The following is a 17,857-nucleotide window of genomic DNA, read 5'->3' as shown; positions in this document are numbered from 1 at the left end:
CTCTGGGCTGGGCTCAAGTGATCCTCCTGCCTCAGCCTTCTGAGTAGGTGGGTCGACAGGTGTATTCTACCACACCCAGCTAACTTTTAAAATTATTATTATTTTGTAGAGACAGAGTTTTACCATGTTTCTCAGGCTGGCGTTCAATTCCTGTCCGTTAGCAATTCTCCCACGTTGGCCTCCCAAAGCACTGCGATTAGAGGCATGAGCTATTATGCCTGGCTTAGAAATAATTATTATTCGGGCGGTGCCTGTGGCTCAGTGAGTAGGGCGCTGACCCCATATACCGAGGGTGGCGGGTTCAAACCCAGCCCCGGCCAAACTGCAACAACAAAAAAATAGCCGGGCGTTGTGGTGGGCGTCTGTAGTCCCAGCTGCTCGGGAGGCTGAGGCAAGAGAATCGTGTAAGCCCAAGAGTTAGAGGTTGCTGTGAGCCGTGTGACACCACGGCACTCTACCCAGGGCTGTACAGTGAGACTCTGTCTCTACAAAAAAAAAAAAGAAAAAAAAAAAGAAATAATTATTATTCAAGGGTAAAACACACCTACATGTTCATGATGGTGAGATTAAAAACAGGTCTTAGCCTGTATTGCAACTGTGAACTCTGAATTGTCTTGGCAGTGAGTGGGCACAGTATGACCCTAGGAAAATAATTAATTGGAATGTACATTGTTAGGACTAAAATGCATCTGGATACCTCTATTTGATTGTCCAAAATTTCATGTTTCTATAGGGTCTGCGGCCCAAGAGAAACTCTCATGATTCTGTAAATGTTGATGGTTTGCTTTTCTTCAAGGCCATTCACAAATTAGAAGGTCAGTGAACCTTAAAAATTCCTTGTTCTCTGTTCCCAATTTATTACATAATTTCATGTGTTCTTTGTGTGAGGCTTGATTCCCAAATAATATTCACAATAATTGTAGATGTTTGTATTTTTCCTTTCAGATTTCAAATTGGAGATTTTTCAGATCATAATATGAAAATGCTGCTGATTTTGTTCCTCATAATAATTTGTTCCCATATTTCTATGAACCAAAATCCTGGTAAGAAAAAAAATAAAAAGAAATTTTTTTCTAAATTTTCTAAATTTTCCTTATGGCAAATAGATAATATATGAGTTTGATCTACTTAAAAATTAAGTGTTTGTTTTATTTTGTTTTGATTATGATAGTAATGAAGGTGGCAATGGTGTGTTAATTTCTTTCTGAGGTCGCCCTGTGCTTCTTTGAACATCCTTTGTTTCTGGGACTTTATTCCTTGTTAATGATGGAAAGGTATGAAAGCTGTCATTAATTGTACATTAGTGCAATCGCCTATACCCATTCTAAGATGCACCATAGATGTGGCCCCACCCATTACCCTCCCTCCACCAAAACCTCCCCCCGCCCTTTCCCTCCCTTGGCCCTTTCCCCATATTCTTGTGCTATAGTTGGGTTATAGCTTTCATATGAAAGTTATAAATTAGCTTCATAGTAGGGCTGAGTACATTGGATACTTTTTCTTCCATTCCTGAGATACTTTGCTAAGAAGAATATGTTCCAATTCCATCCATGTAAACATGAAAGAGGTAAAGTCTCCATCTTTCTTTAAGGCTGCATAATATTCCATGGTATACATGTATCAAAATTTGCTAGTTCATTCCTGGTCAATGGGCACTTGGGCTTCTTCCATGACTTAGCAATTGTGAATTGGGCTGTAATAAACATTCTGGTACAGATGTCTTTGTTATATTGTGATTTTTGGTCTTCTGGGTATATACCTAGTAAAGGAATTAATAGGATCGAATGGCACGTCTATTTTTAGATCTCTAAGTATTCTCCAAACATCCTTCCAAAAGGAACGTATTAGTGTACATTCCCACCAGCAGTGTAGAAGTGTGCCCTTTTCTCCACATCCATGCCAACATCTCTGGTTTTGGGATTTTTGTTATGTGGGCTACTCTAACTGGGGCTAGGTGATATCTCAAAGTAGTTTTGATTTGCATTTCTCTGATGATTAAGGATAATGAACTTTTTTTTTCATGTGTTTGTAGATCATGCATCTGTCTTCTTTAGAGAAGTTTCTCTTTAAGTCCTTTGCCCACCCTGAGATGGGATCACTTGTTCTTTTCTTGCTAATACATTTGAGTTCTCTGTGGATTCTGGTTATTAGACCTTTATCGGAGGTATAGCCTGCAAATATTTTCTCCCATTCTGAGGGCTGTCTGCTTGCTTACTTACTATGTTCTTGGCTGTGCAGAAGCTTTTTAGTTTGATGAGGTCAAAGTAATCTATTTTTGATACTGTTTCAATTGCCTGGGGAGTCCTCCTCATAAAATTTTCACCCAGGCCGATTCCTTCAAGAGTTTTCCCTGCACTTTCTTCAAGTATTTTTATAGTTTCATATCTTAACTTTAAATCTTTTATCCAGCGAGAGTCTATCTAAGTTAATGGTGAAAGGTGCAGGTCCAGTTTCAGTCTTTTACAGATCACCAGCCAGTTTACCCAGCACCATTTGTTAAATAGGGAATCTTTTCCCCACTGAATGTTTTTAATTGGCTTGTCAAATATCAAATAACAGTAAGTAGCTGGGTTCATCTCTTGGTTCTCTATTCTGTTCCAGACATCTACTTCTCTGTTTTTGTGCCAGTACCATACTGTTTTGATCACTATCGATTTATAGTACAGTCTCAGGTCAGGTAGCGTGATTCCTCGTGCTGTGTTTTTATTTCTGAGTAATATTTTGGCTATTCGAGGTTTTTCTGATTCCATATAAAATGAAGTATTATTTTTTCAAGATCTTTAAAATATGACAATGGAGCTTTAATAGGAATTGCATTAAATTTATATATTGCTTTCGGTAGTATAGACATTTTAACAATGTTGATTCTTCCCAGCCATGAGCATGGTATGTTTTTCCATTTGTTAACATCTTCAGCTATTTCTTTTCTTAAAGTTTCATAGTTCTCTTTGTAGAGATCTTTCATGTCCTTTGTTAGGTATACTCCCAAATATTTCATCTTCTTTGGCACTACTGTGAAAGGAATAGAGTCCTTGACTGTTTTTTCAGCTTGGTTATTATTGTTATATATAAAGGCTACAGATTTATGAGTGTTGATTTTGTAGCCTGAGACATTGCTATATTCCATGATCACTTCCAAAAGTTTTGTGTTAGAATCCTTAGTGTTTTCCAGATATACAATCATATCATCTGCGAAGAGTGAAAGTTTGATCTCTTCTGACCCTATGTGGATACCCTTGATCGCCTTTTCTTCCCTAATTGCAATGGCTAAAACTTCCATTACAATGTTAAAGAGCAATGTAGACAATGGGCAACCTTGCCTGGTTCCTGATCTAAGTGGAAATGATTCCAATTTAACTCCATTCAATACGATATTGGCTGTGGGTTTGCTGTAGATGGCCTCTATTAGTTTAAGAAATGTCCCTTCTATACCAATTTTCTTAAGTGTTCTGATCATGAAGGGATGCTGGATATTATTAAAAGCTTTCTCTGCATCAATTGAGAGAATCATATGGTCCTTATTTTTTAGTTTGTTTATGTGCTGAATTACATTTATAGATTTATGTATATTGAACCAGCCTTGAGACTGGGATAAATCCTGGGATAAATCCTACTTGGTCATGGTAATATTTTTTTTGATGTGTTGTTGGATTCTGTTTGTTAGGATCTTATTGAGTGTTTTTGCATCAATATTCATTAGTGATATTGGTCTATAATTTTCTTTTCTTGTTGGGTCTTTCCCTGGTATCAAGGTGATGTTTGCTTCGTAGAATGTGTTGGGTAGTATTCCTTCTTTTTCTGTATTTTGGAAGAGGTTTAGTAATACAGGTACTAGTTCTTCTTTAAAGATTTGGTAGAATTCATTGTAAAGCCATCTGGTCCTGGGCTTTTGTTTTTAGGGAGATTTTGTATAGTTGATGCTATTTCAGAACTTGATATAGGCCTGTTCAACATTTCTGCTTTGTTCTGGCTAAGTCTTGGTAGGTAGCATACTTCCAAGTATTGGTCAATTTCTTTGAGATTTTCATATTTCTGAGAGTAAAGTTTCTTGTAATATTCATTAAGGATTTTTTTTAATTTCTGAGGGGTCCATTGTTATCTCACCTTTACCATTTCTGATTGATGAAATTAGAGATTTTATTCTTTTTTTCCTGGTTAGGTACACCAAAGTTTTATCTATTTCATTGATCTTTTCAAAAAACCAACTTTTGGATTTATTGCTCTGTTGTATAATTCTTTTGTTTTCAATTTCATTTAATTCTGCTCTGATTTTGGTTATTTCTTTTCTTCTACTGGGTTTTGGGTTGGAATGTTCTTCCTTCTCCGGTTGCTTGAGATGTCTCATTAAGTTATTAACTTCCTCTCTTTCCGTTTTCTTGAGGAAGGCTTGCAGTGCTATAAATTTCCCTCTTAGGACTGCCTTTGCAGTGTCCCAGAGGTTCTGATAATTCGTGTCTTTATTGTTGTTTTATTCTAAAAATTTGGTGATTTCCTTCTTTATTTTATCTATAACCCATCTATCCTTCAGCATACGATTATTTAGCTTCCATGTTCTTGTATGGGTATACAGATTCCTGTTGTTATTGAGTTCAACTTTTATTCCATGATGGTATGAGAAAATGCAAGGAATAATTTCTACTTTTTTAAATTTGCTGAGGTTAGATTTGTGGCCTAGGATGTGGTTGATTTTAGTATGTTCTGTGGGCTGATGAGAAGAACGTGTATTCAGTTTTATTGGGATGAAATGTTCTGTAGATGTCTGTTAAGTCTAAATGTTGAATGGTTCAGTTTAAATCTAACATTTCTTTGCTTAGCTTCTTTTTGGAGGATCTTTCCAGCACTGCTAAAGGGGTGTTAAAATCTCCAACTACTATGGAACTGGAGGAAATCATCTTGCTCATGTCCATTAGAGTTTCTCTTATAAATTGAGGTGCATTCTGGTTGGTGCATAAATATTAATAATTGACATCTCATCATATTGAGTATTACCTTTAACAAATATGAAGTGTCCATCCTTATCCTTCCTTATTTTGGTTGGTTTAAAGCCTGTTGCATCTGTGAATAGGATTGCAATGCCTGCTTTTTTCTGCTTTCCATTTGCCTGGAGTACAGATGACCATCTCTTCACCTTGAGTCTATATTTGTCTTTTAGTGTAAGATGAGAGTTTTTGTATCCAGTCAGCCAACCTGTGCCTCTTTAGAGGACAATTTAAACAATTCACATTAATTGAGAATACTGTAAGCCTTTTGAGAGTCCGGTGGACATTTTTAATCCTTTTGCAACTGTGGAAGTTGGAATTTGATCAAAATTTTCTGGGTGGGTTTACTTTTGTGATGGAGGATTACGCTGGTCTTTATGGAGGATAGGTCTGAAAATATCCTGGAGAGCTGGTTTAGTTATGGCAAATTTCTTCATCATGTGAATGTCATTAAAGTATTTAATTTCTCCGTCATAAATGAAACTCAGTTGAGCTGGGTACAGGATCCTGGGTTGAAAGTTATTTTGTTTTAGGAGATTAAAAGTCAATGACCATCCTCTTCTAGCTTGAAAGGTTTCAGCAGAGAGATCTTGTACATAATGGTTTTACGTACTTCCCCTTGTACGTAATGGTTTTCTTTTGTCTGGGTGCTTTCAGAATTTCTCCTTCATGTTAACTTTAGTGAAATAGATTATGATGTGTCTGGGGGATGTCTTATTTGGGCTGAGTCGTGCTGGAGTTCTGAAACTGCTATCTGAATTTCAGAATCTCTTGGCATGTCTGGAAAGTTCTCCTTCATAATCTCATGGAGAAGAGACTCTGTGCCTTGTGAAGCCACTTCTTCACTTTAGGGGATCGCTATAAGACAAATATTGGTTTTCTTCAAATTATTCTAGAGCTCTCTGAGAGAGTGATCTGTTTCTTCCCTTCATTTCTCTTCCTCTTTGAGAGTTTGGGAGTGTTCAAAAGCTTTGTCTTCAATGTCAGAAATCCTTTCTTCTGCTTGCTCCATTCTGTTACTGAGGGATTCTACTGTGTTTCTCAGATCTTTGAGGGATGCAACTTCTTGTTTCAATGTGTCAAAATCTTTGGTCATTTGGTCTTTGAATTCGTTGAATTCTTGAGATATCTTTTGGGTTACTGCTTGGAATTCTAATTCGATCTTATTTGCTATCCAGATTCTGAATTTGATTTCTGACATCTCAGCTATTTGTTCATGCATGGGATCTTGTGCTGTGTCTGCCCCATTGTTCCTTGGGGGAGTTGATCTACTCTGATTATTCATATTGCCAGAGTTTTTCTGTTGATTTCGCCTCATGATTGTTTTTCCCCATTGCCTCTGGCTGTCGTCAGAGTTGGGGAGGTCTCTCTCCAGGATGAAATCCCAGCAGGATCACTCTATTGTTGCTGGATCTTTGTAGGGAGTGACCCTGTGTAGCTCCTCTGGGGATGCCCCAGCTAGGGAGTTCTGGTTCTGGGAGCAGCTCCAAAGCATGACACACCTGGATCCAGCAACAGGGCGGGGGATGGTGCACACAATTCTGGGAGTGCCTGGCGCCCAGTGATTTTGGCACAGAGAGCCCAAGGCTCCAGCAGTCTCTGGCCAGGAGAAGGGCTCAGCACAGTGGCAGGGAGGGCTCTGGAGGGCACACGGCTACCAGAGTCCCTGGCCAGATGAGCAGGCCAGTGTGGAGGCAGGGAGGGTACAGGAGGGAGGATATGGGGTTGCGCAGCTCCCAGAGTTCTTGGTCAGTGCATGTGGAGGCCTGGCAGGTGCGGCTTGTGGGTCGCTGGTCATGGTGCAGCTTTTCTGGAGGTCCGGGTGGGTGCCGATGTGGCCCAAGTATATTGAAAGGCTGCACAGAGGTAATAGAGGTAGCTGACAGCTAAGTCAAGGCTTATGTTACTTGTTCAATTACTCTATATTTTTTTAAAACCTGCACCACATACATACTTTCTTCCCTTCCCCAGACAAAAAAATGGATCTTATGCTAAGGTAGTGAGAGCTCTGGGCCCAAAACAGCAGATCTGTAGTAATCAACATTTGATATTTTAATCCAGTGACACTCTGTCATGTGAAAATATAATTCAAGATACCTGGAATGCCAGTGTTGAATCTAGCATTGAATAAAACTTTAGAAGTTTAGTAAAATATTATATTCCTATATATATTCTATGTTTTTATTTATTTATTATTATTATTATTTTTATTATTTTTTTTTATTTTGCAGTTTTTGGCTGGGGCTGGGTTTGAACCTCCGGTATATCAGGCTGGCGCCCTACTCCATTGAGCCACAGGCACCGTCCTATTCTATGTTTTAATAGAAATTAAATGTATAACCCCTTTGCTTGCCCAAAACATATTGATTCTATAATGCTTTGCATATGGGAGAATAAATTTACCAATTATAATGCTCACACATATGATTAGTCAAAAAATATTACAAATAACTTTAAAATAAATTAAGGTAATCCCCTATTTTATGACTTGAAAGTGTTTTTTAACCTTCGCCAATTTGACATATTGAAATGCAAAACTAATATGCTCCTGTGTTAATCAGATAACCAGTTGCATTGCTTACATGGGAAAGAAAGGCTGATTTTCAGATGGCACTATTAAAACCAATTTTAGGAAGGAGTTTGGTTCTCAATTAAAATTTTTATCTTGTTGATATTGAGGTCAAACCCAAAAAGTTATGCTTCTCTAAATTTCCCTACATCTGACAAACTAATTCCTTAAAAAAGTGATGCTTAAGTTTGTGATCACATCAAATAAGAGATTCTATAAAAGACTTATCCCAGGAAACAAATATTTCTTTTTCTTGAGAGAATGTGTAATTTTAGATTATTATTTTCAGCTCATCAGGAAGGTATTAAAAAATAAAGAGGAGGGCGGCGCCTGTGGCTCAGTCAGTAAGGCGCCGGCCCCATATACCGAGGGTGGTGGGTTCAAACCCTGCCCCGGCTGAACTGCAACCAAAAAATAGCTGGGCGTTGTGGCAGGCGCCTGTAGTCCCAGCTACTTGGGAGGGTGAGGCAAGAGAATCGCTTAAGCCCAGGAGTTGGAGGTTGCTGTGAGCTGTGTGATGCCATGGCACTCTACCGAGGGCCATAAAGTGAGACTCTGTCTCTACAAAAAAAAAAATAAAATAAAAATAAAGAAGAAAGTACTTTTCCCTCATATAGTTGGCATTAAACATGACATTTACTTTGTTTGTGGTTTTATAGACCCTGAGTATGCAGATGTGGTGTTTCTGGTGGACAGCTCTGATCACCTGGGAATTAAGGCCTTCCCATTTGTGAAAATTTTCATCAACAAAATGCTCAACAGTCTCCCCATCGAGTCTGACAAATACCGTGTGGCCCTGGCACAGTACAGCGACAAGCTCCACAGCGAATTCCAGCTGAGCACCTTTAAGAGCAGGAGCCCCATGCTGAACCACCTCAAAAAGAATTTCGGGTTCATTGGTGGGCCCCTGAAGATTGGAAATGCTCTCCAGGAGGCTCACCGAACTTACTTCTCTGTGCCCACAAATGGGAGAGACAAGAAGCAGTTTCCTCCTATTTTGGTGGTCCTGGCTTCGGCCAAGTCTGAGGATGATGTGGAAGAGGCTTCAAAAGCCCTGCAGAAAGACGGAGTGAAAATCATCTCCCTGGGGATGCAGAAAGCATCTGAGGAAAACCTGAAGGCCATGGCCACGTCCCAGTTTCATTTCAACCTTCGGACGGCCAGAGACCTCAGCATGTTTTCCCAAAACATGACACAGATTATCAAGGATGTAACAAAGCACAAGGAAGCAGCAGATGATGATATCATTGTAGAAGGTAGGCTCAGGATGCACATAATATAAAACCAGCACATTGTACCCCATAATTACATTAATGTACACAGCTATGATTTAATAAAAAAAAAAAAAAGAATGATGATACATGGATAATGTTTTAGAAAAATCAACATGGTGATTGACACTCTACAAATATCCCTATTCCCCCAATGGACTGTATTTTCAGATGTTATCTGTCCACATGTTCAAGAGGGTCCAATGATTATTACCGTTCAAAATTCAGTGAACACCAGAAGCCTTGGTTTTCCACATTTCACTTCTCCATGTGGCTAGTCATTCAGAGACTTCTTCAAACTCAGGGACAGACACCTTCTAGCTGGGCTTTGGGTTGTAATGTAGTTTTATTACTTGTTCATTTAAAAGATGAGTTTGCTTCTAAACAAATCCTTGACTTTTGAAGGCATATAACACAAGCATACAATGGTAGAGCTAGAAACAACTTCCGATAGTCCAAACCCCCTTTTCTGCAGAGAGGGCCTTGCAGGCATCCTTAGATGTGACATGACGGCCCCAAGTCCAGGCTGCTGATTCCCAGCCATGCAGTTTCAGCCTTGCACTGACTCTCTTCCCCGCTGCTCTGTTCTAAATTGGCTTCCCTGTGCTCTTGTATTACTCTAGTAACAAGAATAGACAAGAGTTTATGAACATCATTCAAGGGAGGGGCTGGGGATAGCTAGTAAAAAACAAACTGTTCAAAGCATACACATCGAAATAAGTAATGTAGAAAACTCACATTATTTCTGGGTAAATCAGTTTGAATATCATAAAGTATATATTTAGCTTTTCTTGTGATAGTTTATGAAAATATGAATCCTTTTACTAGCATCTTTCTCTAACAAAATGATCGAAAGTGCAATTGCTATTTCATTACAATTCCTTAGGAATATTTGGACTATAGCTATTGATTATAACATGATGATTAAATGATTTTATTTGATAGCAGGAGCTTCTGTTCACTGAGGGATTCTTATGTACCAGGCTCCATGCTTAATATATCATTTAATCACCATAACAATTCTATAAAAGAAATACTAATATTCTATGAGAGAAATATTATTATCTCCATTTAACAGATAAGGATGTTGAAGGAGATTAGCTAAGACCTGGTATTTGAGCCCAGGTCCCACTGATCTCAGGTTCATAATTATTTTGTATTCCTCCTCCTTTCTTTAAGAGCTCCAGAATATGTTCTTCATGCCTTCTAGTGCTGAGCAGAGTTGCTGAATCTCCAACTCACATGGTGCTTGTTCATTCCTTGCCCACACAGTTTGCCAAGGTCCTTCTGTGGCCGATGTCGTGTTCCTGGTTGATGTGTCAGTCAACAGAAGCCAGGAGAACTTTGACTACCTCAAAGAATTCCTGGAAGAAAGTGTATCTGCCCTTGACATAAAGGAAAATTGCATGAGGATTGGTCTTGTGACTTATAGCAATGAGACAAAGGTGATAAACTCACTGAGCCAGGGCATAAATAAGTCTGAGGTTCTCCAGAATATACAGAACCTATCTCCCCAGGAAGGAAAGGCCTATATTGGTACAGCCCTCAGAAAGATCAAGAAGGAAGTCTTCAGAGCACAGAATGGCAGTCGGAAGAATCAGGGGGTGCCTCAGATTGCAGTGCTAGTAACCCACCAAGCTTCAGAAGACAATGTGACTAAGGCAGCTGTTAACCTCCGGCGCGAGGGGGTGACCATCTTCACCTTGGGCATTGAGGGGGCCAGTGACACGCAGTTGGAAAAGATCGCCTCTCACCCTGCTGAGCAGTATGTCTCCAAATTAGAGACCTTCTCTGACCTAGCTGCTCACAACCAGACGTTTCTGAAGAAGCTGCGGAACCAAATAACACACACAGTCTCTGTCTTTTCAGAACGGACCGAAACACTCAAATCTGGTAAAGTCTTTTGCTGAGATTATTATTCACATTCTCTTGTGTTTTCCTTGTATTTTTTGCCTTTTGAATATGATATGTGCAATAGGGATTGGTGGGGTAGGATATAGGTAGGGGAATAAATTTCTGATTTTTTACTTGAGCGAGATAATATGAAATCCATTTTGAGGGGAATAAAAGTTAATGAGATGTTGACATGGAGAAAAGTTTCCATTTTGCTTCCCCTGTGCAGCTTTGATGGGGTTCATTACTCATACAGGCCCCAGAATACCTTCTTTTGCTATTTTTCTCCCTTATCATTTTTCATTCACTCCTCTGCCACTCATGTTCCCCAATCTTTCTTTTCTTTCCTGATTCTTTTTTTTTGACTTTTCCTTCTTTTCTTCCCTCATCCCTACATTCCAACTTAGAGAATAGACAGGAAATACGATTTGGATGGGAAATAAGGTAATTACATAATTTGCTGAGAAGTACCATTCTAGCATCTGTGAATTTAGGGAGAGAGGAGAGGAAATGTATTTTATACATTTCATATATGTACATGTGTGCTTTGTAAATATTTTTACATATAGGTCTACAAATATGTATACATTCTTCAACAAACAAATATTTATAGCATATTTAGTATAAAAGCATCATTATAGGCAGTCCCTGGGTTATGAATGAAATAGGTTCTGTGGGTTTGTTCTTAAAAGTTGAATTTGTATGTAAGTTGGAACAGGTTCATTTACCTCTTACCAGTAATAGTTTTCATTTGTAAGTGCAAGTTGTACATCAGTCCGATGTTTGTAACTCAGGAACTGCCTATATACAACATACATAAGGTCATCAATATCTCTAGTTTACTCAGTTGTCCAGGACTGGGTGAAGGGTAAATAATTTGTCCACGATTTCAGAGAATTCACATGTCCACAGTATCCAGAGAAATGCCTCTCCACTTCATAACCTATCACCTGCCTATTTGCTAAGCAATTACATACTAATGGGAGAAATGACTTATAAATAGCAGCTTCAGGTTTTTCTAACTTTTTGTGCTATTCAGATTTACCTTGATTCATGGCAGAGAATTAGGATAATAATCTTAAAATGTCAGAAGCAATTCGTTTGGCCCAATTGATGCTAAGGTTCCCTCATTTTAAACTAGAGAAAGTGTTTCCAACATTTGTATCTGTAAAGGTTCATATTTGTTCTTCCATCTGCTACCGTGTCTTCTTCACACTTACCCCGAAATGCCATATTCAACTTTTTTTGGTTTCATTATAGGTTGTGTGGACACTGAGGAAGCTGACATCTATCTGCTCATTGATGGTTCAGGGAGTATCCAGGCCACAGATTTCCAAGAAATGAAGAGCTTCCTATCGGAGATGGTGGGCATGTTCAGTATCGGTCCCCATAAGGTGAGGGTTGGGGCCGTTCAGTATGCTGACAGCTGGGACTTGGAATTTGAGATCAATAAATACCCGAACAGACAGGATCTGGCAAAGGCCATTGAGAACATAAGGCAGATGGGTGGGAATACAAACACAGGCACAGCCCTGAATTTCACGCTGGGTCTGTTGCAAAAAGCAAAGAAGCAGCGAGGAAACAAAGTACCACGTCACCTTGTTGTCCTGATGACGGGCACGTCTGTGGATAGCGTCTTGGAGCCTGCGGACAGACTGAGAGAAGAGCAGGTCCGTGTCCATGCCATCGGCGTCAAGGAGGCTAACCACACCCAGCTGAGAGAAATCGCAGGCGAGGAAAAGAGAGTGTACTATGTGCATGACTTTGATGCTTTGAAAAACATAAGAAACCAAGTTGTTCAAGAAATCTGTGCAGAAGAAGGTGAGAGAAGTGGTGGTTTTACTTTTTGGCTTCCACATGCAGGTCACTTTCCCAGCACTATTGGATGTTGCTGATTTACAGAAACAGTGTCAATTTCTAAATTGAGGTTTACTGACTTGTGTAACTATCTTTGTTCTCCAGAACAAAGGTAAGAGCCCATTATAGTGTTCTAATTCATATCTGACCCATAAGAAAGACATTTGGAGGGATTCTCCCTAATAAATATTAATTAGCTTTCTCCAGAAATCCCTACTAGGATAGATATATTATTAGACACCAAATGTATAATATGATCAAATGGTTTCAGATTTTAAGGACTACCTCAAGGTTATTTGAATTTCTTTTTTATAAAACATTTATGAAATCTTTTAGAACCATGTCAATAGTTTTCAACCAAAGGTGACTTGCCCCTTTAGGGGCTATTTGGCAATGTCTGGAAACATTTTCGGTTGTCATAATTGGGGATTTCTCCTGACATCTAACAGGTAGAAGTCAGGGATTCTGCTAAACATGCTCCAGTATCTGCAATGCACAGATTTCCCACATCAATAAAGATGATTTGGCCCAAAATGTCAATAAGGCTGAGATTGAAAAACCCTGAGTTATGTATTTTAGCAAATTACTAAATAGCAAATAGAACCTTCTCACTTGTATTGCCTTCAGTGCTTTATTTACCAACTAACCTTACCAAGTACACACTTAACTTCAATATAAAATGATTTGTTTTGTATTCTCCCAGTGGCTCTTAATTTTTTACATGTAGCTGACTCAAATATCCTAATTTCTCCTGTGCAGCCTGCAAAGAGATGAAAGCTGACATCATGTTCCTGGTGGACAGTTCTGGCAGTATAGGACTTGAAAACTTCAGCAAAATGAAAACATTTATGAAAAACTTGGTGAGCAAATCTCAGATTGGGGCAGATAGGGTGCAAATTGGCGTGGTCCAGTTCAGTGATGTCAATAAGGAGGAGTTTCAGCTCAACAGATTTATGTCCCAAAGTGACATTTCAAATGCAATTGACCAAATGCCTCATATTGGAGAAACCACCTTGACCGGCAGTGCCCTGACCTTTGTGTCTCAGTACTTTACCCCCTCCAAGGGGGCCCGGCCCAATGTCAGGAAGTTTCTCATCCTCATCACAGACGGCGAAGCTCACGACATAGTGAAGGACCCAGCAGTAGCTCTTCGGCAAAAAGGCATCATCATCTACTCTGTGGGAGTGTTTGGCTCCAATGTCACTCAGCTTGAGGAGATCAGCGGGAGGCCCGAGATGGTTTTTTATGTTGAGAATTTTGATATTCTGCAGCATATTGAAGATGATCTTGTGTTTGGAATATGCAGCCCCCGTGAAGGTAAGCATGGCAATGTTCAGTGGCAGGACTATCCAAACACCGTTAATTATTATTTATTGAATTAAGTACAGTTCTATTTGAACATTGTAAACTTTCTGTTTAATTGAAATGTTTGTCCTAGTGGCTTTGACCTGTTGAATTCATCAGACAGCAAGGAAGGATTCTGTTCATTCCTATTTGTAGGCAAATAGCACAAGGGTGGGATCCTTCATTTAAGAAAAGTGGGGTCATACCAAGTCTTAGATCAGATTCCCTGAAAGCAGGACATTGTTTCAGGGGCTCTTATGGAAGTGATTTACTGGGGAGGTGTTCTCAGAAAGGAGTAGGAAAAGCAGGCCAGGGCATGGGTAGAAGCTGAGTGAGGAGGTCATCCTGGCTGGAGTCTCATTTCAGCCTGATCCCATGGACAGGCAGCTCTAGAGCATGAATCACACCACTGATTTGGTTCTACCTTGAGGCAAGAGGCCCAGCCTTGTACATCCCATCTCACTGGGCTGCATGAGGGCTGCTGAGGTCGCCCAGGGACATCATCTGGCAATGGTGGCTTCCCTTTGGCTTAGCCATCTGCTATATATGGGATTTATTTTTGTATTTTCTAAAGACCAATACTTGTATCAAATTATTCATGAAAACACTCTGGTATTTATTAAATTTTTTTTTTCTTTTTTTTTATTGTTGGGGATTCATTGAGGGTACAATAAGCCAGTTACACTGATTGCAATTGTTAGGTAAAGTCCCTCTTGCAATCATGTCTTGCCCCCATAAAGTGTGACACACACTAAGGCCCCACCCTCCTCCCTCCATCCCTCTTTCTGCTTCCCCCCCCATAAACTTAATTGTCATTAATTGTCCTCATATCAAGATTGAGTACATAAAGGAAGAATATTCTTCTTAGCAAGGTATCCAAAAAATGGAAGAAAAAGTACCCAATGTACTCAGCCCTAATATGAAACTAATTTATAGCTTTCATACGAAGGCTATAACCCAATCTCAGTACAAGAATATGGGGAAGGGGTCAAGGGAGGGGAGGGGAGGGGGGAGGTTACGGTGGAGGGAGGGTGAATGGTGGGACCACACCTACAGTGCATCTTAGAAGGGTACAGGTGAAACTTACTAAATGCAGAATATGAATGTCTGAATACAATAACTAAGAAAATGCTATGAAGGCTATGTTAACCAGTTCTATGAAAATATTTCAGACTGTATATGAAACCAGCATATTGTACCTCATGATTGCAGTATTGTACACAGCTATGATTTAATAAAAAAAGTGAAAAAAATTTTAAAAATTAAAAAAAAAATTATAAAGGAAGAATGTAACAAGGAACTTGAGCGATGGATTCTTCAGAGGAAGCAAAGGGCACAATGTCCATGCTCTTCCCATGGAACAGCAGAGTAATGGAAATAGTCAGACAAAAGCTTAGTAAATAGAAGGGGCTGATTTCTACTGTGGCCCATGGGGCTGATTGACAGGCATTCTGAAAAGTCCTATGAAGGAGATAGATTGTAAAGGAATTTTAAAGGAAGAGAGGAACATTGCTTTCTTATTCAAATAATAATTCTGCTACATTCCCACTGGAAGGTTTGTGGTCATGGTCTGTGTTTTGTAGAAAAAGAAGTACACTTGGTCTGTGATTCCTGGTAATTACACCCAGGATGAATATGAATTCTCTGAAGGGTTCCAACACTGAGCAATCTACCCCCATCCCTTGGATAATCCAAGTGGGACTTGCAGGCAGCCAGAGGGGTGCGCCTCCTTCTTTAGCGGAGCCAGCTCTTCTTGGGAATTTGGTTTATGGCTGTGTCCACATGGCCTCCAGTGGGGTGAGCACATTGACTATAGGGTTTTCAACAACCCTCACAGAGCCAATGAGTGGCTGGCAAAAGAAGGAAATTCCATGAGCCTCTGAGGAGGGGGCACTTGCTCACAATTCCGTTTCTCAAGAATGGATGAGTTAACATTTGGATCACACCTTTCTAAGACCTATAGAGAGAATGTGCTATGTAGGGACTAAATAACAAACCATCTTCCAATTCCACTTCTCCAGAATGGATGAGTTAGAGTTTGGAACACTACGCCTTTACAGGGAACATGCTGCATACAGATTAAGCACTAATTGGGTTTTTCTTGCTTTATTTTTTCTATGGCATCGACCTCCAGTTTAAAAGTTAATAGGCGTGTCATGCTAGGAACAGTTTAGTTGGGCCAAGTGAGAAATGGGCTTCTTTCTATGACGAAGCCCAATAAGGAAAATAGATAATGCTTCAAAAAAGCCAAAAGAGGAGAAAATGTAACCATGAAAAATCAGCCATCATAGAACCATGAAAAGAATATACAGTGTTGCCAACTTCATTTTCATTTGGTCATTTCCCCAAAGTTTACTTTAAGTATAAAATCTCAAGGTCCCCGTGGCTTAAAAGGACAAATTTCAGATTTGTGTAAATGAAAGCATATGTTGAAAGAACCATTTTAATGGGAACATTCATATAGAATTGTGATTTTTTTTTTTAAGTCCAAAGGTTTTCAGAGTTTTTTGATGATCCTGTGGTTGTCACTTGCCCCCTCTCACTCCTGCAGTAGGTTTTACTTCACACGTGCCTCCTCCTAAAAGCTCCCCTCAGTGAGTGTGAACTATGTACTGATGGCACAAACTTATTTGTGATGTCTCTGTTTTCCAGGGGCCCAACATTCTAATGTACCACATGATCCCTTGGAGAGAAAAAACCAGCAATTTTTAAAAAGGTTGGGGAATCTCCCACACTGTCCAAAGCTCACCTCATTTGATTTTCCTTTCTCTTCCTCTTTCAGAATGCAAGCGGATTGAAGTTCTGGACGTTGTATTTGTAATCGATAGCTCCGGCAGCATTGACCATGATGAATACAATATCATGAAGGACTTTATGACTGGCTTAGTGAAAAAAGCTGATGTTGGCAAGAATCAGGTCCGGTTTGGGGCTCTGAAGTACGCTGACGACCCAGAGGTGCTGTTTTATCTGGATGACTTTGATACAAAATCTGAGGTGATTTCAGTGCTCCAGAAAGACCAGCCTATGGGGGGCAACACCTACACTGCTGAGGCCCTCGGCTTCTCAGATCACATGTTCACCGAAGCTCGGGGCAGCCGCCTGCACAAGGGAGTCCCCCAAGTCCTCATTGTGATCACCGATGGGGAATCTCACGACTCTGATAAACTCAATGCCACAGCAAAGGCCTTGCGGGACAAAGGCATTCTCGTCCTGGCTGTAGGGATTGCTGGCGCCAATCGTGAGGAGCTGTTAGCCATGGCAGGATCCAGTGACAAGCAGTTCTTTGTGGAGACTTTTGGAGGCCTGAAGGGGATATTTTCAGATGTGTCAGCCAGTGTCTGTAACTCTTCAAAAGTAGGTAAGACTTTTCAATTTAGTTTTCCCTACTTAATAAAGAGACAAATGACAGAGAGAGGAACAAGTTTTCCAGAGAAAAGAAGAGAAGTCTTTATCGTTTCATAGGACTTCCCATCTTAGGGGTGGAAAGACCTCAAGGATATTTCATCCAGACTTCTCTCCTCAAAGAAAAGTACCTTCCATGACACCCCTATACACACCACACACGTCTTCCTGACCTCCTCTCATGATGAGTAATTCACCATTTTTAACAGGCTTTCTTTTTAGAACACAAATTTGCTGACATGTTTTTCCACCCACCAGTTCTTTTTCCTGATCTTTACACAAGAAATGAAATTCTCCTAAGAATTAGCTATAGTTGCCTGAAGTTTTCTTCCCTTCTGGCTAGTTTCTTTCCCCACTTCTATTATGGCACAAGCTCTTTTAATATGTGAAGCCCAGTCTCAGACACTCTGTTCCAGCCTCAGGCATCTCCAGGGCAGAGTACAGTGGGAATTCCTTTGTCCTGGATGCTGGGCTTCCAGCTGGAGATTGCAGCTTCGGTGAGGTATTTCCGTGTGTATCATCCCTTCATTCAGCATTCATTC

General features: G+C 39.9%; 1 protein-coding gene across 1 annotated transcript in view; it reads left to right on the top strand.

Annotated features, from left to right (window-relative positions):
• Positions 1–733: 733 nt before the first annotated feature.
• Positions 734–17,857, top strand: part of COL6A6 (collagen type VI alpha 6 chain) — a 120,177-nt gene continuing 103,053 nt past the window's right edge. The window contains exons 1-7 of the mRNA XM_053600580.1: positions 734–815; positions 946–1,043; positions 8,208–8,804; positions 10,092–10,712; positions 11,973–12,533; positions 13,329–13,886; positions 16,696–17,271. Coding sequence (XP_053456555.1) covers positions 977–1,043; positions 8,208–8,804; positions 10,092–10,712; positions 11,973–12,533; positions 13,329–13,886; positions 16,696–17,271 — 2,980 coding nt within the window. The 5' untranslated portion in view covers positions 734–815; positions 946–976. The remainder of the gene's footprint in view (positions 816–945; positions 1,044–8,207; positions 8,805–10,091; positions 10,713–11,972; positions 12,534–13,328; positions 13,887–16,695; positions 17,272–17,857) is intronic.

The sequence above is a fragment of the Nycticebus coucang genome, chromosome 8, assembly GCF_027406575.1.
Source record: "Nycticebus coucang isolate mNycCou1 chromosome 8, mNycCou1.pri, whole genome shotgun sequence".
Taxonomy (NCBI): Eukaryota; Metazoa; Chordata; class Mammalia; order Primates; family Lorisidae; genus Nycticebus; species Nycticebus coucang.
Note: the sequence above shows the minus strand (reverse complement) of the source record. Positions and strands in the feature narration are given on the sequence as shown.